General features: G+C 50.8%; 1 protein-coding gene across 1 annotated transcript in view; it reads right to left on the bottom strand.

The window, feature by feature from the left end:
- Positions 1-22,316, bottom strand: part of itga10 (integrin, alpha 10) — a 57,622-nt gene that overhangs the window by 10,070 nt on the left and 25,236 nt on the right. The window contains exons 9-15 of the mRNA XM_038992772.1: positions 9,950-10,100; positions 4,114-4,279; positions 3,058-3,131; positions 2,770-2,914; positions 1,908-2,056; positions 1,552-1,695; positions 1,006-1,212 (exon numbers count right to left, since the gene is read on the bottom strand). Coding sequence (XP_038848700.1) covers positions 1,006-1,212; positions 1,552-1,695; positions 1,908-2,056; positions 2,770-2,914; positions 3,058-3,131; positions 4,114-4,279; positions 9,950-10,100 — 1,036 coding nt within the window. The remainder of the gene's footprint in view (positions 1-1,005; positions 1,213-1,551; positions 1,696-1,907; positions 2,057-2,769; positions 2,915-3,057; positions 3,132-4,113; positions 4,280-9,949; positions 10,101-22,316) is intronic.

Raw genomic sequence — 22,316 nt, 5'->3', positions numbered from 1 at the left:
GTCTACCTGTTTGTAGTTGTGGATGATGTGTATGTCTACCTGTTTGTAGTTGTGGATGATGTGTATGTCTACCTGTTTGTAGTTGTGGATGATGTGTATGTCTACCTGTTTGTAGTTGTGGATGATGTGTATGTCTACCTGTTTGTAGTTGGGGATGATGTGTATGTCTACCTGTTTGTAGTTGTGGATGATGTGTATGTCTACCTGTTTGTAGTTGTGGATGATGTGTATGTCTACCTGTTTGTAGTTGTGGATGATGTGTATGTCTACCTGTTTGTAGTTGTGGATGATGTGTATGTCTACCTGTTTGTAGTTGTGGATGATGTGTATGTCTACCTGTTTGTAGTTGTGGATGATGTGTATGTCTACCTGTTTGTAGTTGTAGATGATGTGTATGTCTATGTCACGCCCTGCCCTTAGATATCTCTGTTTTTATATATATTTTGGTTAGGTCAGGGTGTGACTAGGGTGGGTACGCTAGTTTGTATGTCTAGGGTTTTTGTATGTCTAGGGTTTTTGTCATCTACGTGTATTGTATGTCTATGTTGGCCTGATATGGTTCCCAATCAGAGACAGCTGTTTATCGTTGTCTCTGATTGGGGATCATATTTAGGTAGCCATTTCCCTTTTGTGTTTGTGGGATCTTGTTCTATGTTTAGTTGCCTGTCTGCACTATTCGTATAGCTTCACGTTTCGTTCGTTGTTCTTTATTGTTTTTGTTTAGTGAGTTTCTCGTTATTAAAAGTATGTGGAACTCTATGCACGCTGCGCCTTGGTCTCATCATTACAACGATCGTGACAGTCTACCTGTTTGTAGTTGTGGATGATGTGTATGTCTACCTGTTTGTAGTTGTGGATGATGTGTATGTCTACCTGTTTGTAGTTGTGGATGATGTGTATGTCTACCTGTTTGTAGTTGTGGATGATGTGGATGTCTACCTGTTTGTAGTTGTGGATGATGTGTATGTCTACCTGTTTGTAGTTGTGGACGATGTGTATGTCTACCTGTTTGTAGTTGTGGATGATGTGTATGCCCTGGCCGTGGTAGACGTATATGGCCCCATTGTGTCCGTCCTCTAGGGGTGCCCCCACCAGCAGGTCAGTGTACCCGTCATGGTTGAGGTCTGGGGCGGAGGCCAGGGCGTAGCCAAACCTAGCATCCTGGGACCTATCCTCTGCCTTCAGAGTACCGTTAGACACAAACACCTCCTCCTGAGAGAGAGAGAGAGAGAGAGAGCGAGAGAGAGAGAGAGAGCGAGAGAGAGAGAGAGAGAGAGAGAGAGAGAGAGAGAGAGAGAGAGAGAGAGAGAGAGAGAGAGAGAGAGAGAGAGAGAGAGAGAGAGAGAGAGAGAGAGAGAGAGAGAGAGAGAGAGAGAGAGAGAGAGAGAGAGAGAGTCAGCAGCTCCCAGACATTCCTCTTCTTATCCTTTAATATCCTCAACCCCTTTCCCCTCCCTTAACTCTATCTCCCCTTCGCCCATCTCTCACACCCCCCCCCCCCCTCTTCCTGACAACAGCCCAGTCCTCCCCCACTACTCCCCTCCGTCTCACCCCACTGAGGGAGTAGATGTAGACTCTGCCTGCCTCCTTGTTGCCAGGGCCCAGGTACATGGGTGCTGCCACCAGCAGAACATCAGTAATGCCATCCTGGTCCACGTCCAACCCACACACCTCACTGCCATAGTACGACCCAATCTACAGAGAGAGAGAGAGAGAGAGAGAGAGAGAGAGGAGAGAGAGAGAGAGAGAGAGAGAGAGAGAGAGAGAGAGAGAGAGGGGGGTATGGTGGCGGTGAGGAGAAGGGGAGAGGGGGGTTGGGGGGTTGGGGGTTGGGGGTGAGTGAGAGTGAGAGTTTGATTGATAGATACATCCAATGAGGTATATACACACACACACACACTAGCTACCTGTTCTCCATTGAGGGCCTGTGCAATGTTGACATCTCCATTGTTGCTCAGTTCAAACAGAATGACCTTTCCTTTGTGTTTGAACCTGGGAGCTCCAGCCACATACAGCCTCCTCCAGTCTCCCACTATCACTGACGACACTGTGTAGCCTAAACACACACACACACAGTGATAAAACAGTGATACTTTAGTAGTATTATGTGTAACACAGTGATACGTTTAGTAGTATTATGTGTAAAACAGTGATACGTTTAGTAGTATTATGTGTAAAACAGTGATACGTTTAGTAGTATTATGTGTAAAACAGTGATACGTTTAGTAGTATTATGTGTAAAACAGTGATACGTTTAGTAGTATTATGTGTAAAACAGTGATACGTTTAGTAGTATTATGTGTAAAACAGTGATACTTTAGTACTATTATGTGTAAAACAGTGATACGTTTAGTAGTATTATGTGTAAAACAGTGATACGTTTAGTAGTATTATGTGTAAAACAGTGATACGTTTAGTAGTATTATGTGTAAAACAGTGATACGTTTAGTAGTATTATGTGTAAAACAGTGATACGTTTAGTACTATTATGTGTAAAACAGTGATACGTTTAGTAGTATTATGTGTAAAACAGTGATACGTTTAGTAGTATTATGTGTAAAACAGTGATACGTTTAGTAGTATTATGTGTAAAACAGTGATACTTTAGTACTATTATGTGTAAAACAGTGATACGTTTAGTAGTATTATGTGTAAAACAGTGATACGTTTAGTAGTATTACGTGTAAAACAGTGATAAGTTTAGTAGTATTATGTGTAAAACGGTGTAATGTAAAGTGTACATAGTGTAACGTAAGTAAGTTAAGTCACCCAGATAGGCAGCGTGGTTCTTGAGCTCCTGAGGGAACTCTGACTCAAAGGCCTCTCTGGTGGGCATGATGCGGCCCTCAGCGCCCTCCTTCAGCACCCCTCCGTCCCAGTCATACGCCCCCACCATCCCAAACAGGATGCCATCCTGAAACACACGCATGGGAGAGGGGGGAGGGGGAGGGTAAACATACAGTACAATGAAAGATCAGAAATTCAAGTCAAGTGTACATGACACGCGCGCGCTCGCATGCTTGCACACGTACGCACACACACACATGGTGGACTCACATCGAGAACGTGTGTGGAGAAGCCGATCTGGGACATCTCAAACTTGAAGGAGCTCTCGTTGTACCCCAGCGTCCCTATGATGAAACAGAAACATCAAAACAACGTTTAACAAACCTTTCTAGCACATTTTCTGTAGTATCCAACACAAACATCTAGTTGAGCAGATCTCTCTGTCTCCAAGCTATTATTTCGTGTCATGTCATTCAAAAATTATTTTATTAAAGTCATGAGTCTCACCCTCTCATGTTTCTGTGCCCAACCACATATCTGTGTGGTGTGGGGGTTCAGTGACTGAGTGAGGGGCTAATGGGACCTCTGATGAGGTGAAAGCGGAACAGGCTTAACCTAACCCTAACTCTCAGAGGAAGTTTAGTTGAATGTTTGGTTAATGTTTGTTCTACCAGTGCCAGGTGGCTGACACATGAATACCGTAATGGGACTAAATGTGGCATCCTGTGCTGCCCACTCTGACACATGAATATTCACTCTCAATTCAAATACTGTTATTTTATTTTTATCCCCCTTTCACCTTTTCTCCATAAATTCCCTTCCTTCCTTCCCCTCCCCAATCTGCCACTATCTAGATGCCACAGGTTAGTGCCCTCTCGCTCCCTCCTCACTCAAGAACCCAGGTGGTATACAGAATCTACCTCCCTCATCCTCCTCTCATTTCCTCCTCTCCCTTCCTCCCTCGCTCCCTACAGACTTCAGGGTGGCATAATTTCTCAGTCTTCCTCCCTTGTTCCTGTAAGTGTTGTGATAGCTGCTCCCGCCCTTCTTTCCTTTTCAAGGTAGTGGCATCTATCCAACCCTTCCTCTTTCATGCCGTCTAGGATTAAATGTGGCACCATTCCCCCTTTTTTTGCCACTTTCTCAATTGAAAGAGAGTAACATCCCTCTCTCTTCTAACTTTCTCCCTGGCTAAATAAGAAAGCAGTCCCTCCCTGTCTCCAGAACACAGACACCCTTTCCCCTCCTTTCTCTTTCCCGCACTTTCACCTCCCTCTCTACTCTCCTCTCCCTCCCTCCCCCTTACTCTTCCTCTCTCCGTCTCACCCTCTAGAGTGAAGATGCGGTCTCCTAGTGCATCTACGATGTCGTTGAGCGCCGCCTCATCAGTCACGTTGAAGAAGTATTTGTCGTCAGGGTCGCTGGCGATGTACTTGATCTCACTGATAAACGTCTCTGGGTCCTGCTGCCTGCGGATGTAGTGACCCAATACCTGGAGGGAGAGAGAAAGGGATGAGAAAAGAGAGGGGGGAGAGATAAAGGGGGAGGGAGAGAGAAAGGGATGAGGAAAGAGAGGGGGGAGAGATAAAGGGGGAGGGAGAGAGGGAAAGAGAGAGGGGGAAGAGAGAAAGAAAGGGGTAAAGGGAAGGGTAGAAAAACAAAAGGGAGCGAAAGAAGGGGTTAAATGTAAGGGACAGAAAAAGTGAAAGGTAGAGCGAGAGATAACATTAACAGACAATTCTCTACGTCTTCCGTCAATAACTCCTCCATGTTTCACAGGGACAGAGAACATTTATATAGAGGGAGAGATATTACTGAGTCAGTACAATCTGAGAGGACAGAGAGAGAGCTGCCAACAACAACCCCATACAGTACAGTAGAGGACATAACCTGAATCAAGGACAACCACAGAGAGACAGCCAGATATGCAGAGTATAAGCCCTTAAAAGAGAAAAACTGATCATGTACGTAGGGTTCTAACTAAGGGGGTGTCTAAAAACAGATACTGTCCGTAGGGTTCTAACTAAGTGGTTGTCTAAAAATGGAGTCAGCTAAAATGTTTGGGAAATACTGCTCTAGCAAACCGTGAAATGAAAGAATTGGTCCAGACAGGGGGGAGAGATGACTGGTGTGGTAGGACTCTCTAGTGTGAGGAGGCTATAGTAACAGCTACAGTTAGTAGTCTGTAATACAGAATAGCCTAAACACTGCAGTAAGGAGCACATTCCTCCCCAGAAACCCAATCCCAACAATCCTTCCCTGTCACTCTGGCTGCCAACTTAACTAAGGAAATGTTCTGTTTTCAAAGGGGACGGATGGGGGGGAGGGATGGATGGAGGGAGAGAGGGAGGGAGGGAGAGCGGAAGGGAGGGATGGAGGGAGGGAGGGAGAGATGGAGGAAGGGAGGGACGGATGAAGGGAGGGAGGGAGAGAGAGAAGGAAGGAAGGAGGAAGGGAGGGACGAAGGGAGGGATGGAGGGATGGATGAAGGGAGAGAGGGAGAGAGGGAAGGGGGGGATGGAGGAAGGGAGGGAGGGAGGGAGAGCGGGATGGAGGAAGGGAGGGATGTAGGGAGAGATGGAGAGAGAGAGAGAGAGAGAGAGAGAGAGAGAGAGAGAGAGAGAGAGAGAGAGAGAGAGAGAGAGAGAGAGGGAAGGAAGGAAGGAAGGAAGGAAGGAAGGAAGGAAGGAAGGAAGGAAGGAAGGAAGGAAGGAAGGAAGGAAGGGAGGGAGGGAGGGAGGGAGGGAGGGAGGGAGGGAGGGAGGGAGGGAGAGAGAGAGAGAGGGAGAGAGGGAAGGAGGAAGGGAGGGAGAGAGGGAAGGAGGAAGGGAGGGTTGGAGGGAGGGATGAAGGGAGGGAGGGATGGATGAAGGGAGAGAGGGAAGGAGGAAGGGAGGGAGGGAGGGAAGGAGGAAGGGAGGGATGGATGGAGGGAGGGAGAGAGGGATGAATGAAGGGAGGGAGGGAGAGAGGGAAGGAGGAAGGGAGGGAGTGAGGGAAGGAGGAAGGGAGGGAGAGAGGGAAGGAGGAAGGGAGGGTTGGAGGGAGGGATGAAGGGAGGGAGGGATGGATGAAGGGAGGGAGGGAGAGAGGGAAGGAGGAAGGGATGGATGGAGGAGGGGATGGAGGGAGGGATGAAGGGTGGGATGGAGGGATGGATGAAGGGGGGAGGGAGAGAGGGAAGGAGGAAGGGAGGGATGGAGGAGGGGAGGGAGGGATGAAGGGAGGGATGGAGGAGGGGAGGGATGAAGAGAGGAATGGAGGGAGGGAGGGAGGAAGGGAGAGATGGAGGGAGGGTTTAATGTGAAGGAATCCTACACCATAAATGTATACATGAAGATCTTATAGAAGCAGAGAAATTCCGTTGGTCTTGCCAGCTGCTGCTGGTTTGTCCTCAGAGTCACGAACGGAGAGAGAGGACAGAAATACAGACAGCGGGAGGTAGCTTGTTAAAACTTCTTGACGCATGGATCCCTTTAGCGGGATCATTTTCGTAAACAACCGCTGAATTGCAGAGCGCCAAATTAAAATTTATATTCATGAAATCACAAGTGCAATATAGCAAAACACAGCTTAGCTTGTTGTTAATCCACCTGTCGTGTCAGATTTTGAAAATATGCTTTACAGCGAAAGCAATCCAAGCGTTTCTGTGAGTTTATCGATCACTAGACAAAACATTAAGAACACCTAGCAGCAATGTATATTGGTCACGAAAGCCAGAAAAGCAATAAAATTAATCGCTTACCTTTGATGATCTTCGGATGTTTGCACTCACGAGACTCCCAGTTACACAATAAATGTTCCTTTTGTTCGATAAAGATTATTTTTATATCAAAAAACCTCCATTTGTTTGGTGCGTTATGTTCAGTATTCACAGCCTTAAGCAGGTCATCAAGGCTTGGCGACAATTCCAAAAAGTATCCATAAAGTTCGTAGAAACATGTCAAACATTTTTAATAATCAATCTTCAGGTTGTTTTTAACATCAATAATCGATAATATTTCAACCGGACTGTAAACTATTCAATACTGGAGAGAAAGAAAATGTCGAGCAACCAGTGTCGAGCGCATTAACTAATGTAAGGACCTCCATCTATCCACTGACGCGTTTTGATAAATCTCGCTCATTTTTCAGAATAAAAGCTTGAAACTATGTCTAAAGACTGTTCACACCCTGAGGAAGCCATTGGAAAAGGAATCTGGTTGATATCCCTTTAAATGGACGAAAGGCAGGCAATGGAACAGTGATTTTTCAAAATAAAAGGCACTTCCAGGTTGGATTTCCTCAGGTTTTCGCCTGCAAAATCAGTTCTGTTATACTCACAGACAATATTTTGACAGTTTTGGAAACTTTAGAGTGTTTTCTATCCTACTCTGTCAATTATATGCATATTCTAGTATCTGGACCTGAGAAATAGGCAGCTTACATTGGGAACGTTATTTTTCCAAACATAAACATTCTTCAAGAGCTAGACCTAGCTTCAAGAGGTTTTAAGTATTCAAAACATACAGTGAAGTTATAGCTACTGCACATGTATACACACACATGCACAGGCACATGCACACAAACAAACTCGCAAACAGACAAACACACACCCTTTGACCCCTCCCCTTGTTGACTGTAAATTCAGTGTGAGTCGGCAGGCAGGCAGGCTGATGTATAAAACACGACTCAGGCTGTTATTTTAGAGAGCTTGTTGCTCTGCTCTCCCCAAAGGGCTGTTTTCTGTCCTACACACACTGGCAGCAGGACAGAGAGCAACAACATCAAAACATTGCAGCCGTCACAGTGAAACCACGTTTCAGCATCAAGACTCCCTGGAGATTCTCTCTCTCTCTCTCTCTCTCTCTCTCTCTCTCTCTCTCTCTCTCTCTCTCTCTCTCTCTCTCTCTCTCTCTCTCTCTCTCTCTCTCTTCAATTCAATTTAAGGGGTTTTATTGGTATGCGAAACATATGTTTACAGGGAAAATAAATAAACATAAATATGGGTTGTATTTACAATGGTGTTTGTTCTTCACTGGTTGCCCTTTTTTTGTGGCAACAAGTCACAAATCTTGCTACTGTGATATTTCACCAAACATATATGGGAGTTTGTCTAAATGCTATGCTCACTGAGTCTGGACATAGTCAAAGCTTTCCTTAAGTTTGGGTCAGTCACAGTGGTCAGGTATTCTGCCACTGTGTACTCTCTGTTTAGGGCCAAATAGCATTCGAGTTTGCTCTGTTTTTTTGTTAATTCTTTCCAATGTGTCAAGTAATCATTTTTTTGTTTTCTCATGATTGTGTTGCTGTCCTGGGGCTCTGTGGGGCATGTTTGTATTTGTGAACAGAGCTCCAGGACTAGCTTGATTAGGGGACTCTTCTCCAGGTTAATTTCTCTGTAGGTGATGGCTTTGTTATGGAAGGTTTGGGAATCGCTCCCTTTTAGGTGGTTGTAGAATTTAATGTCTCTTTTCTGGATTTTGATAATTATCGGGTATCGACCTAATTCTGCTCTGCATGCATTATTTGGTGTTTTACGTTGTACACAAAATATATTTTTGCAGAATTCTGCACGCAGAGTCTCAATTTGGTGTTTGTCCCATTTTGTGAATTCTTAGTTGGTGAGCGGACCCCAGACCTCACAACCATAAAGGGCAATGGGTTCTATAACTGATTCAAGTATTTTTAGCCAGATCCTAATTAGTATGTTACATTTTATGTTCCTTTTGATGACATAGAAGGCCCTTCTTGCCTTGTCTCTCAGATCGTTCACAGCTTTGTGGAAGTTATCTGTGGCGCTGATGTTTAGGCCGAGGTATGTATCGTTTTTTGTGTGCTCTAGGGCAATAGTGTCTAGATGGAATCTGTATTTGTGGTCCTGGCAACTGGACCTTTTTGAGAACACCATTATTTTTTTCTTACTGAGATTAACTATCAGGGCCCAGGTCTGGCAGAATCTTTGCAGAAGATCTAGATGCTGCTGTAGGCCCATCTCTCTCTCTCTCTCTCTCTCTCTCTCAGTCCACCCGTCTCTCTCTCTCTCTCTCTCTCTCTCTCTCTCTCTCTCTCTCTCTCTCTCTCTCTCTCTCAGTCCACCCGTCTCTCTCTCTCTCTCCGTCTCTCTCTCTCAGTCCCCCCGTCTCTCTCTCTCTCAGTCCCCCCGTCTCTCTGACAGTGGCTCTGCAGGTCCCAGTGTTTATATTGTGGTTCCTCTGGTGACAGTGGCTCTGCAGGTCCCAGTGTTTATTATATTGTGGTTCCTCTGGTGACAGTGGCTCTGCAGGTCCCAGTGTTTATATTGTGGTTCCTCTGGTGACAGTGGCTCTGCAGGTCCCAGTGTTTATTATATTGTGGTTCCTCTGGTGACAGTGGCTCTGCAGGTCCCAGTGTTTATAAAGTGGTTCCTCTGGTGACAGTGGCTCTGCAGGTCCCAGTGTTTATATTGTGGGCTGGGGAGGAGTCTCAGACTACCCAGCCACTGGAGTCTGTTCTACCACACCACCAAAACCACATCACTCGAGACACTGATGGTGTGTGTGCATGTGTGTGTCTGTGTGTGTTAGGGGGGTGGGGTGGGGCAGGAAGACATAGCTGTTGTTACCCACTGGGTTATTTTAAGGAGCCAGATGGGTTCAGTTAGTGATTTGCTGGGGCTATTTTAAAGACCACAGGCATTATTTCAGGCCAGTTTGAGGCTGAATGGGCAGGATGGCTAGCTCTCACGTTATGCAGGGTATGTGAGGTGGTATGGTGGAAAAGCTGTTTCAATACAGCTATTTCAGGAGTGGGGTTGGTTGGTGAGACTGTCTGCCATATTGGTTAGCGAGTTTGTGGTGTAGCAGGCATGCTGCATTCATGTGCTCTATGAAACAGTGTGTGTGTGTGTGTGTGTGTGTGCGTGCGTGCATGCGTCTCTGTGTGTCTGTGTGTGTGTGTGTGCGTGTGTGTGTGTGCGTGCGTGTGTGTGTGTGCGTGCATGTGTCTCTGTGTGTGTGTGTGCGTGCGTCTCTGTCTGTCTGTGTGTGTGTGTGTGTGTGTGTGTGTGTGTGCGTGCGTGCGTGCGTGCGTGCGTGCGTGCGTGCGTGCGTGCGTGCGTGCGTGTGTGTGTGTGCATGCGTCTCTGTGTGTGTGTGTGTGCGTGTGCGTGTGCGTGTGCGTGTGCGTGTGTGTGTGTACTCACAGCGATGGCGTATCTGGTGATGTTTCTCTTCTCACACTCCTCCAAAGCGTCCGGTAGCTCCTCCCCATCATGTGACTCTCCGTCCGTCACCACGATCATGACCTTGGTGGCCCCCTCCCTCGCCCCCCGCTCAGGGCTGAATGCCTCCGTGCTGGACAAAGACAGATATAAAGAACTTTATTAGGTAAATATCACAGTGCTGTTGTCAGCATGTTAAAACAGGACATACTGGTTCAAGACCCAAACTGCTTACATGTACATTCTCTTTCCGTTGCCCTGAACCAAACCACAATAAAACACAAATATTGTTCTAGAGTTGGATCTGAAACATCATCGCCTGAAGTAGAGTATCTCATGACAAGCTGTAGACCACACTATTTCGTGGCTGTTTATTTACCACCACAGACAGATGCTGGCACTAAGACCTCACTCAGTCAGCTGTATAAGGAAATAAGCAAACAGGAAACCGCTCACCCAGAGGCAGCGCTCCTAGTGGCCGGGGACTTTAATGCAGGGAAACTTAAATCCGTTTACCTCATTTCTATCAGCATGTTAAATGCGCAACCAGAGGGGAAAAAATTCTAGATCACTTTTACTCCACACACAGAGACGTGTACAAAGCTCTCCCTCGCCCTCCATTTGGCAAATCTGACCATAATTCTATCCTCCTGATTCCTGCTTACAAGCTAAAATTAAAGTAGGAAGCACCAGTGACTCAGTCTATAAAAAAAGTGGTCAGATGAAGCAGATGCTAAACTACAGGACAGTTTTGCTAGCACAGACTGGAATATGTTCTGGGATTCTTCCGATGGCCTTGAGGAGTACACCACATCAGTCACTGGCTTTATCAATAAGTGCATCGAGGACATCGTCCACACAGTGACTGTACATACCCCAACCAGAAGCCATGGATTACAGGCAACATTCGCACTGAGCTAAAGGTTAGGGCTACCGCTTTCAAGGTGCAGGACTCTAACCCGGAAGCTTATAAGAAATCCTGCTATACCCTCAGACGAACCATCAAACAAGCAAAGCGCCAATACAGGACTAAGATTGAATCATACTACACCGGCTCCGACGCTTGTCGGATGTGGCAGGGCCTACAAACTATTACAGACTACAAAGGGAAGCACAGCCGCGAGCTGCCCAGTGACACGAGCCTACCAGACGAGCTAAATCACTTCTATGCTCGCTCGAGGCAAGCAACACCGAGGCATGCATGAGAGCATCAGCTGTTCCGGGCGACTGTGTGATCACGCTCTCCGTAGCCGACGTGAGTAAGACCTTTAAACAGGTCAACATTCACAAGGCCACTGGGCCAGACGGATTACCAGGAAGTGTGCTCCGGGAATGTGCTGACCAACTTGCAAGTGTCTTCACTGACATTTTCAACCTCTTCCTGTCTGAGTCTGTAATACCAACATGTTTCAAGCAGACCACCATAGTCCCTGTGCCCAAGAGCACTAAGATGACCTGCCTAAATGACTACCGACCCGTAGCACTCACGTCTGTAGCCATGAAGTGCTTTGAAAGGCTGGTCATGGCTCACATTAACACCATTATCCCAGAAACCATAGACCCACTCCAATTTGCATACCGCTCAAACAGATCCACAGATGATGCAATCTCTATTGCACTCCACACTGCCCTTTCCCACCTGGACAAAAGGAACACCTCCGTAAGAATGCTGTTCATTGACTACAGCTCAGTGTTCAACACCATAGTGCCCACGGAGCTCATCACTAAGCTAAGGACCCTGGGACTAAACATCTCCCTCCGCAACTGGATCCTGGACTTCCTGATGGGCCGCCCCCAGGTGGTGAGGGTAGGTAGCAACACATCTGCCACGCTGATCCTCAACACTGGAGCCCCTCAGCGGTGCATGCTCAGTCCCCTCCTATACTCCCTGTTCACCCACAACTGCAGGGCCAGGCACAACTCCAACACCATCATTACGTTTGCAGACGACACAACAGTGGTAGGCCTGATCACCGACAATGACGAGACAGCCTATAGGGAGGAGGTCAGAGACCTGGCCAGGTGGTGCCAGAATAACAACCTGTCTGTAACGGTCGTCTTTCGGTGAGAGAGTGGACCAAGGCGCAGCGGGTGATGAATACATAATGATTTATTTGACAAGACGAACACTGACACGAAATACACTTGATAATTACAAAATAACAAACGCACGTAGACAGACCTGAACTAACGAACTTACATATACACGAAGAACGCATGAAACAGGAACAGACTACATAAACCGAACGAACGAACAAACAAACCGAAACAGTCCCGTGTGGCGTAACATACACAGACACTGACACAGGAGACAACCACCCACAAACAAACAATGTGACACCACCTACCTTAATATGATTCTCAATCAGAGGAGATGAAAACCACCTGCCTCTAATTGAGAACCATATCAGGTACCCATTAAACCAACATAGAAACACAAAACATAGACTGCCCACCCAAACTCACGTCCTGACCAACTAACACATACAAAACTAACAGAAAACAGGTCAGGAACGTGACATAACCCCCCCCTCAAGGTGCGAACTCCGGGCGCACCAGCACAAAGTCTAGGGGAGGGTCTGGGTGGGCATCTGACCACGGTGGTGGCTCAGGCTCTGGGCGAGGTCCCCACCCAACCATAGTCAATCCCAGCTTACGTCTCCCCCTCCGACTGACCACCCTCCTATTACACCCACTTAATTTACAGGGCAACATCAAGATAAGGGGCAGCACCGGGACAAGGGGCAGCACCGGGATAAGGTAGCTCAGGACAGAGAGGTAGCTCAGGACAGAGAGGTAGGTCAGGATAGAGAGGTAACTCAGGATAGAGGGGCAACTCCGGGCTGAAGGGCAGCTCCGGACAGAGAGACAGCTCTGGACTGAGGGGCAGTTCAGGATTAATGGCAGCTCTGGGCTGAGGGGTAGCTCATGGCTGGCTGACGGCTCTGGACGCTCATGGCTGGCTGACGGCTCTGGACGCTCATGGCTGGCTGACGGCTCTGGACGCTCATGGCTGGCTGACGGCTCTGGACGCTCATGGCTGGCTGACGGCTCTGGACGCTCATGGCTCGCTGACGGCTCTGGACGCTCATGGCTAGCTGACGGCTCTGGACGCTCATGGCTGGCTGACGGCTCTGGACGCTCATGGCTCGCTGGCGGCTCTGGCAGATCCTGTCTGGTTGGCGGCTCTGGCAGATCCTGTCTGGTTGGCGGCTCTGGCAGATCCTGTCTGGTTGGCGGCTCTGGCAGATCCTGTCTGGTTGGCGGCTCTGGCAGATCCTGACTGACGAATGGCTCTAGCGGCTCCTGACTGACTAACGGCTCTGACGGCTCGGGACAGACGGGCGGCTCTAATGGCTCGGGACAGACGGATGGCTCAGACGGCACTGGGCAGACGGATGGCTCAGATGGCGCTGGGGAGACGGATGGCTCAGATGGCGCTGGGGAGACGGATGGCTCAGATGGCGCTGGGGAGACGGATGGCTCAGATGGCGCTGGGGAGACGGATGGCTCAGATGGCGCTGGGGAGACGGATGGCTCTGGCCGGATGAGGCGCACTGTAGGCCTGGTGCGTGGTGCCGGAACTGGAGACACCGGGCTAAGGACACGCACCTTCAGGCTAGTGCGGGGAACAACAACAGGGCACACTGAACTCTCAAAGCGTACTATAGGCCTGGTGCGTGGTACCGGCACTGGTGGTACCGGGCTGAGGGCACGCACATCAGGGCGAGTACGGGGAGAAGGAACAGTGCATACTGGACCCTGGAGACGCACATTTGGCCTAGTGCGTGGTGCCGGAACTGGTGGTACCGGGCTGGGGACACGCATCTCAGGGCTAGTGCGGGGAGGAGGAACAGGGCATACTGGACCCTGGAGACGCACATTAGGCCTAGTGCGTGGTGCCGGAACTGGTGGTACCGGGCTGGGGACACGCATCTCAGGGCTAGTGCGGGGAGGAGGAACAGGGCATACTGGACCCTGGAGACGCACATTAGGCCTAGTGCGTGGTACCGGAACTGGAGGCACTGGGCTGGATACACACACCACAGGGAGAGTGCGTGGAGGAGGAACAGGGCTCTGGAGACGCACTGGAAACCTGGTGCGTGGTGTAGGCACTGGTGGTACTGGCCTGGAGCGGGGAGGTGGCGCCGGAAATACTGGACCGTGCAGGCGTACTGGCTCCCTTGAGCACTGAGCCTGCCCAACCTTACCTGGTTGTATGCTCCCCGTCGCCCGACCAGTGCGGGGAGGTGGAATAACCCGCACCGGGCTATGTAGGCGAACCGGGGACACCATGCGTAAGGCTGGTGCCATGTAAGCCGGCCCGAGGAGACGTACTGGTGGCCAGATATGTAGGGCCGGCTTCATGACATCCGGCTCAATACTCAATCTAGCCCTGCCAGTGCGGGGAGGTGGAATAACCCGCACCGGGCTATGCACACGTACAGGAGACACCGTGCGCTCTACTGCGTAACACGGTGTCTGCCCGTACTCTCGCTCTCCACGGTAAGTACAGGGAGTGGGCGCAGGTCTCCTACCTGACTTCGCCACTCTCCCTTCTAGCCCCCCCCCCAAGAAATTTTTGGGGTTTACTCACAGGCTTCCGTGCTAGACACGTCCCCTCATAACGCCGGTTCCTCTCTCCGGTTTCCTCCGCTCTCCGAGCTGCCTCCAGCTGTTCCCATGGGAGGCGATCCTTTCCAGCCAGGATCTCCTCCCATGTGTAGCAACCCTTGCCGTTCAAAACATCCTCCCATGTCCATTCCTCCTTCGTGCGCTGTCTCTCTCTCCCGTTACACCGCTGCTTGATCCTTTGTTGGTGGGTGGTTCTGTAACGGTCGTCTTTCGGTGAGAGAGTGGACCAAGGCGCAGCGGGTGATGAATACATAATGATTTATTTGACAAGATGAACACTGACACGAAATACACTTGATAATTACAAAATAACAAACGCACGTAGACAGACCTGAACTAACGAACTTACATATACACGAAGAACGCATGAAACAGGAACAGACTACATAAACCGAACGAACGAACAAACAAACCGAAACAGTCCCGTGTGGCGTAACATACACAGACACTGACACAGGAGACAACCACCCACAAACAAACAATGTGACACCACCTACCTTAATATGATTCTCAATCAGAGGAGATGAAAACTACCTGCCTCTAATTGAGAACCATATCAGGTACCCATTAAACCAACATAGAAACACAAAACATAGACTGCCCACCCAAACTCACGTCCTGACCAACTAACACATACAAAACTAACAGAAAACAGGTCAGGAACGTGACACTGTCCCTCAACGTAATCAAGACAAAGGAGATGATTGTGGACTACAGGAAAAGGAGGACCGAGCACGCCCCCATTCTCATCGACGGGGCTGTAAATCAAAATCAAATCAAATTTTATTAGTCACATGCGCCAAATACAACAGGTGTAGCATTTACAGTAAAATGCTTACTTACGAGCCCCAAACCAACAATGCAGTTTCAAAAACATACGGATAAGAAAGTGGAGCAGGTTGAGAGCTTCAAGTGGGTAGTGTACAGAGGGTAGTGCGTATGGTCCAGTACATCACTGGGGCCAAGCTCCCTGCCATCCAGGACCTATATACCAGGCGGTGTCAAAGGAAGGCCCTAAAAATTGTCAAAGACCCCAGCCACCCCAGTCATAGACTGTTCTCTCTACTACCACATGGCAAGCGGTACCAGAGCACCAAGTATAGGACCATAAGACTCCTGAACAGGTAATCAAATGGCTACCCAGAATATTTGCATTGTCCCCCCACGCTGCTACTACTCTCTGTTTATTATCTATGCATAGTCACTTTAACTATACATTCACCTACATTTTACCTCAATTAGCCTGACTAACCGGTGCCCCCGCACATTGATTCTGTACCGGTACCACCTGTCCTGTATATAACCAGGCGGTTACTGGTTACTGTTATTTTCACTGTCATTTTACTGTTTTATTTTTATTTTGTATCTCTTTACTTATCTATTGTTTACCTAATACCTATTTTTTACTTAACAATTGCACTGTTGGTTAGGGCTTGTAAGTAAGCATTTCACTGTAAGGTCTACTACACCTGTTGTATTCGGCGCACATGACAAATAGACATTGATTTGATTTGACTTATCGTCCACACTACGTAAAGCGCTTCACAGACCTCGACTACTACAGAGAGAGCGGGAGAGAGGAGGAAGAAAGAGAGAGGGGAGAGAAAGGTGGGAGAAGGAGAGGAGAGGGAAGAGAAAGAGAAAAAGAGAGATGAGAGAAAAAGTGAATGAGCAGGAAAGACAGAGCAGAGAAAGAAAAAGAGATGTGTCACGCCCTGATCTGTTTCACCTGTCCTTGTGCTTGTCTCCACCCCCTCCAGATGTCGCCCATCTTTCCCATTATCCCCTGGGTACTTATACCTGTAACTTTCTGTCTGTCTGTGCCAGTTTGTTTTTTCTGTTTAAACCTACCAGCGTTGTCCCTTGCTCCTGTCTTTGCTATAGTCGCTGTTTTCTAGTTTCCCGGTTTCGATCTTTCCTGCCTGACCTGACCCTGAGCCTGCCTGCCGTCCTGTACCTTTGCCTTTACTCTGGATTACCGACCTCTGCCTGACCTGTGTCACGCCCTGACCGTAGAGAGCTTTTTATGTCTCTATTTTGGTTTGGTCAGGGTGTGATTTGGGTGGGCATTCTATGTTTCTTTTTCTATGATTTGTATTTCTGTGTGTTTGGCCGTGTGTGGTTCTCAATCAGAGGCAGCTGTCTATCGTTGTCTCTGATTGAGAACCATACTTAGGTTGCCTTTTCCCACCTATATTTGTGGTTAGTTGTCTATGTGTAGTTGCCTGTCAGCACTCATTTTTGTATAGCTTCACGGTTCGTTTGTTATTTTGTTTAGTGTTCGTTCTTTGGAATAAAGAAGTATGTACGCATCCCACGCTGCGCCTTGGTCTCCTCTCTTTGACGGTCGTGACAGAACTACCCACCACCAAAGGACCAAGCAGCGTGGAAGAGAGGACTGGACATGGGAGGACATCCTGGACGGCAAGGGATCCTACACATGGGAGGAGATCCTGGCTGGAAGGGATCGCCTCCCATGGGAACAGGTGGAGGCAGCCAGGAAGGCGGAGGCAGCTAGGAAAGGGGTCAAGGATTACACGGGAACACGGCTGGCAAGGAAGCCCGAGAGGCAGCCCCAAAACATTTTGGGGGGGGCACACAGGGAGTGTGGCGGAGTCAGGTTGGAGACCTGAGCCAACTCCCCGTGCTTACCGTGGCGAGCATGTGACTGGTCAGGCCCCGTGCTATGGGGTGATGCGCACTGTGTCTCGGCCGAGCATTCACAGGCCGGTGTGCTCGGGTGCCAGCGTCCCGCATTTGCAGGGTGGAAGTGGGCATCCAGCCAGAATGGGTGGTGCCAGCTCTGCGCTCGAGACCGCCAGTGTGCCTCCACGGCCCAGTGTATCCAGTGCCTCGGCCAAGGAAGAGGCCTCCTGTGTGTCTCCCCAGACTGGTGAGTCCTGTGCCTGCGCCCAGCCCGGAGCTTCCAGAGGCACCCTTCAGTCGGGAGCTTCCAGAGGCGCCCTTCAGTCGGGAGCTTCCAGAGGCGCCCTTCAGTCCGGAGCTTCCAGAGGCGCCCTTCAGTCCGGAGCTTCCAGAGGCGCCCTACAGTCCGGAGCTTCCAGAGGCGCCCTTCAGTCCGGAGCTTCCAGAGGCGCCCTTCAGTCCGGAGCTTCCAGAGGCGCCCTTCAGTCCGGAGCTTCCAGAGGCGCCCTTCAGTCGGGAGCTTCCAGAGGCGCCCTTCAGTCCGGAGCTTCCAGAGGCGCCCTTCAGTCCGGAGCTTCCAGAGGCGCCCTTCAGTCGGGAGCTTCCAGAGGCGCCCTTCAGTCGGGAGCTTCCAGAGGCGCCCTTCAGTCCGGAGCTTCCAGAGGCGCCCTACAGTCCGGAGCTTCCAGAGGCGCCCTTCAGTCCAGAGCTTCCAGAGGCGTCCTTCAGTCCGGAGCTTCCAGAGACACCCTCCAGTCCGGAGCTTCCAACAAGGGTCCCCAGTCCGGGGCCCGCTACAAGGGTGCCCAGTCCGGCCCCCGCAACGAGGGTCCCCAGTCCGGGGTCGGCGGCGAGGGTCCCCGCTCTAGAGGCGCCACCTAAGTGGGCCAAGCCAGAGGTGGAGCGGGGTCTACGTCCCGCACCAGAGCCGCCACCATGGTGAAATGCCCACCCAGACCCTCCCCTATAGGTTCAGGTTTTGCGGCCGGAGTCCGCACCTTTGGGGGGGGTATTGTCACGCCCTGACCGTAGAGAGCTTTTTATGTCTCTATTTTGGTTTGGTCAGGGTGTGATTTGGGTGGGCATTCTATGTTCCTTTTTCTATGATTTGTATTTCTGTGTGTTTGGCCGGGTGTGGTTCTCAATCAGAGGCAGCTGTCTATCGTTGTCTCTGATTGAGAACCATACTTAGGTTGCCTTTTCCCACCTGTATTTGTGGGTAGTTGTCTATGTGTAGTTGCCTGTCAGCACTCATTTTTGTATAGCTTCACGGTTCGTTTGTTATTTTGTTTAGTGTTCGTTCTTTGGAATAAAGAAGTATGTACGCATCCCACGCTGCGCCTTGGTCTCCTCTCTTTGACGGTCGTGACAGAACTACCCACCACCAAAGGACCAAGCAGCGTGGAAGAGAGGACTGGACATGGGAGGACATCCTGGACGGCAAGGGATCCTACACATGGGAGGAGATCCTGGCTGGAAGGGATCGCCTCCCATGGGAACAGGTGGAGGCAGCCAGGAAGGCGGAGGCAGCTAGGAAAGGGGTCAAGGATTACACGGGAACACGGCTGGCAAGGAAGCCCGAGAGGCAGCCCCAAAACATTTTGGGGGGGGCACACAGGGAGTGTGGCGGAGTCAGGTTGGAGACCTGAGCCAACTCCCCGTGCTTACCGTGGCGAGCATGTGACTGGTCAGGCCCCGTGCTATGGGGTGATGCGCACTGTGTCTCGGCCGAGCATTCACAGGCCGGTGTGCTCGGGTGCCAGCGTCCCGCATTTGCAGGGTGGAAGTGGGCATCCAGCCAGAATGGGTGGTGCCAGCTCTGCGCTCGAGACCGCCAGTGTGCCTCCACGGCCCAGTGTATCCGGTGCCTCGGCCAAGGAAGAGGCCTCCTGTGTGTCTCCCCAGCCTGGTGAGTCCTGTGCCTGCGCCCAGCCCGGAGCTTCCAGAGGCACCCTTCAGTCGGGAGCTTCCAGAGGCGCCCTTCAGTCGGGAGCTTCCAGAGGCGCCCTTCAGTCCGGAGCTTCCAGAGGCGCCCTTCAGTCCAGAGCTTCCAGAGGCGTCCTTCAGTCCGGAGCTTCCAGAGACACCCTCCAGTCCGGAGCTTCCAACAAGGGTCCCCAGTCCGGGGCCCGCTACAAGGGTGCCCAGTCCGGCCCCCGCAACGAGGGTCCCCAGTCCGGGGTCGGCGGCGAGGGTCCCCGCTCTAGAGGCGCCACCTAAGTGGGCCAAGCCAGAGGTGGAGCGGGGTCTACGTCCCGCACCAGAGCCGCCACCATGGTGAAATGCCCACCCAGACCCTCCCCTATAGGTTCAGGTTTTGCGGCCGGAGTCCGCACCTTTGGGGGCGGTATTGTCACGCCCTGACCGTAGAGAGCTTTTTATGTCTCTATTTTGGTTTGGTCAGGGTGTGATTTGGGTGGGCATTCTATGTTCCTTTTTCTATGATTTGTATTTCTGTGTGTTTGGCCGGGTGTGGTTCTCAATCAGAGGCAGCTGTCTATCGTTGTCTCTGATTGAGAACCATACTTAGGTTGCCTTTTCCCACCTGTATTTGTGGGTAGTTGTCTATGTGTAGTTGCCTGTCAGCACTCATTTTTGTATAGCTTCACGGTTCGTTTGTTATTTTGTTTAGTGTTCGTTCTTTGGAATAAAGAAGTATGTACGCATTCCACGCTGCCCCTTGGTCTCCTCTCTTTGACGGCCGTGAAAACTTGACCCTGAGCCCGCCTGCCTTACACCCTCTCTGGATTATTGACCCCTGCCTGCCTTGACCTGTCGATTGCCTGCCCCTGTTGAAAGAATAAACTTTTGTTTCTTCAACACTGTCTGCACCTGGGTCATATTGTCACACCCTGACCTTAGAGAGCCTTTTTATTTCTCTATTTGGTTAGGTCAGGGTGTGATTTGGGTGGGCATTCTAGTTTTCTATTTCTTTGTTGGCCGGGTATGTGTCACGATCGTCGTAATGATGAGACCAAGGCACCGCGTGAGTAGGGTTCCACATAATATTAATAAAGAGACACTCACAAAACAAAACAATAAAGAACAAACGAAACGTGAAGCTACTGGAGTGCACAAAGGCAACTTACTGTAGACAAGATCCCACAACACAAACGAGAAAAATGGCTACCTAAATATGATCCCCAATCAGAGACAACGATAAACAGCTGTCTCTGATTGGGAACCATATCAGGCCAACATAGACATACAAAACCCCTAGACATACCTCACCACTAGACATACAAAAACCCTAGACATACAAAAACCCTAGACATACAAAACTAGCGTACCCACCCTAGTCACACCCACCCTAGTCACACCCAAACAGAGATATCTAAGGTCAGGGCGTGACAGTATGGTTCCCAATCAGAGGCAGCTGTCTATCGTTGTCTCTGATTGGGAATCATACTTAGGCAGCCTGTTTTTCCACCCTAGTTTGTGGGAAGTTGTTTTTGCACAGTAGCTGAGTGCCCTGCAGAACTTTACGTTAGTTTATATTGTTTTGTTGTTTTGTCTGTGTTTCATTATTAAATTATCATGAACACTTTCCACGCTGCGCTTTGCTCTCACTCATTCAATGACGGACGGAACAGAACTTCCCAACACCAAGTGACCAAGCAGCGTGTCCAGGAGTGGAGAACGTCCTGGACCTGGGAGGACGTAATGGCTGGGGACAAGACCCAGTCAGGGAGTCGAGTGAGGAGCTCGACACAAGATTCCGGAGAGAGGTGCTGGCGTTAAGAGCGCTGCAGAGCGGGCGTGCTGAGGAGACACCAGTCCGGTGTCATGCGCACCGGTTTCCCGCATCTGGCCTCCGGTACGCCTCCCCAGTCCGGTGCGTCCTGTGTCTCCTGGGGTGTGTGTCACCGTTCCGGTACAATGTGTGCCGGTTCTTCGCACCATGTCGCCAGTGCGCCTTCACAGCCCAGTGTGTCCTGTGCCAGCGCCCCGCACTTGCCAGGCTAAAGTGAGCATCCAGCCAGGACGCGTTGTGCCAGCTCTATGCTCCAGACCTCCACTGCGCCTCCACGGCCCAGTATATCCTGAACCGGCCATACGTACTGTGTCTCCAGTGCGCCTCCACAGTCCAGTACGTCCTGTGCCTCCTCCCCGCACTCGCCCTGAGGTGCGTGTCATCAGCCCGGTGCCACCGGTACCGGTCCAATGCATCAGGCCTCCAGTGCGCCTCCACAGTCCAGAGCTTCCGGCGACAGTTCCCAGTCCAGAGATTCCAGCGACAGTCCCCAGTCCAGAGCTTCCGGCGACAGTCCCCAGTCCAGAGCTTCCGGCGACAGTCCCCAGTCCAGAGCTTCCGGCAACAGTCCCCAGTCCAGAGCTTCCGGCGACAGTCCCCAGTCCAGAGCTTCCGGCGACAGCCCCCTTCCAGAGCTTCCGGTGACAGTTTCCAGTCCAGAGCTTCCGGCGACAGTTTCCAGTCCAGAGCTTCCGGCGACGTTTCACAGTCCGGAACCTCCAACGACGGTCCACAGTACGGGACCTCCAACGACGATCCACAGTCCGGAACCTCCAACGACGGCCCACAGCCCAGAACCTCCTGAGACGATCCGCAGTCCGGAACCTCCTGAGACGGTCCGCAGTCCGGAACCTCCTGAGACGGTCCGCAGTCCGGAACCTCCTGAGACGGTCCGCAGTCCGGAACCTCCTGAGACGGTCCGCAGTCCGGAGTCCCCTGCGACGGTCCGCAGTCCAGAGTCCCCTGCGACGGTCTGCAGTCCAGAGTCTCCGGCGACGGTCTGCAGTCCAGAGTCTCCGGCGACGATCGGCAGTCCGGAGCCACCGGCGACGATCCGCGGTCCGGAGTCTCCGGCGACGATCCACGGTCCGGTTCCTCCAGCGACGATCTACGGTCCGGTTCCTCCGGCGATGATCTACGGTCCGGTTCCTCCGGCGACGATCTACGGTCCGGAGCCTCCGGCGACGATCCACGGTCCGGTTCCACGGAGGTGGAGGGATCAGCAAGCAGAGCGGGGTCTACGCCCCGAACCGGAGCCGCCACCGAGGCTAGATGCCCACCCGAACCCTCCCTCATAGAGTCAGGTTTTGCGGC

Source organism: Salvelinus namaycush, chromosome 5 (assembly GCF_016432855.1).
Source record: "Salvelinus namaycush isolate Seneca chromosome 5, SaNama_1.0, whole genome shotgun sequence".
Classification (NCBI taxonomy): Eukaryota; Metazoa; Chordata; class Actinopteri; order Salmoniformes; family Salmonidae; genus Salvelinus; species Salvelinus namaycush.
This window is presented reverse-complemented; position numbering and strand designations above follow the sequence as displayed.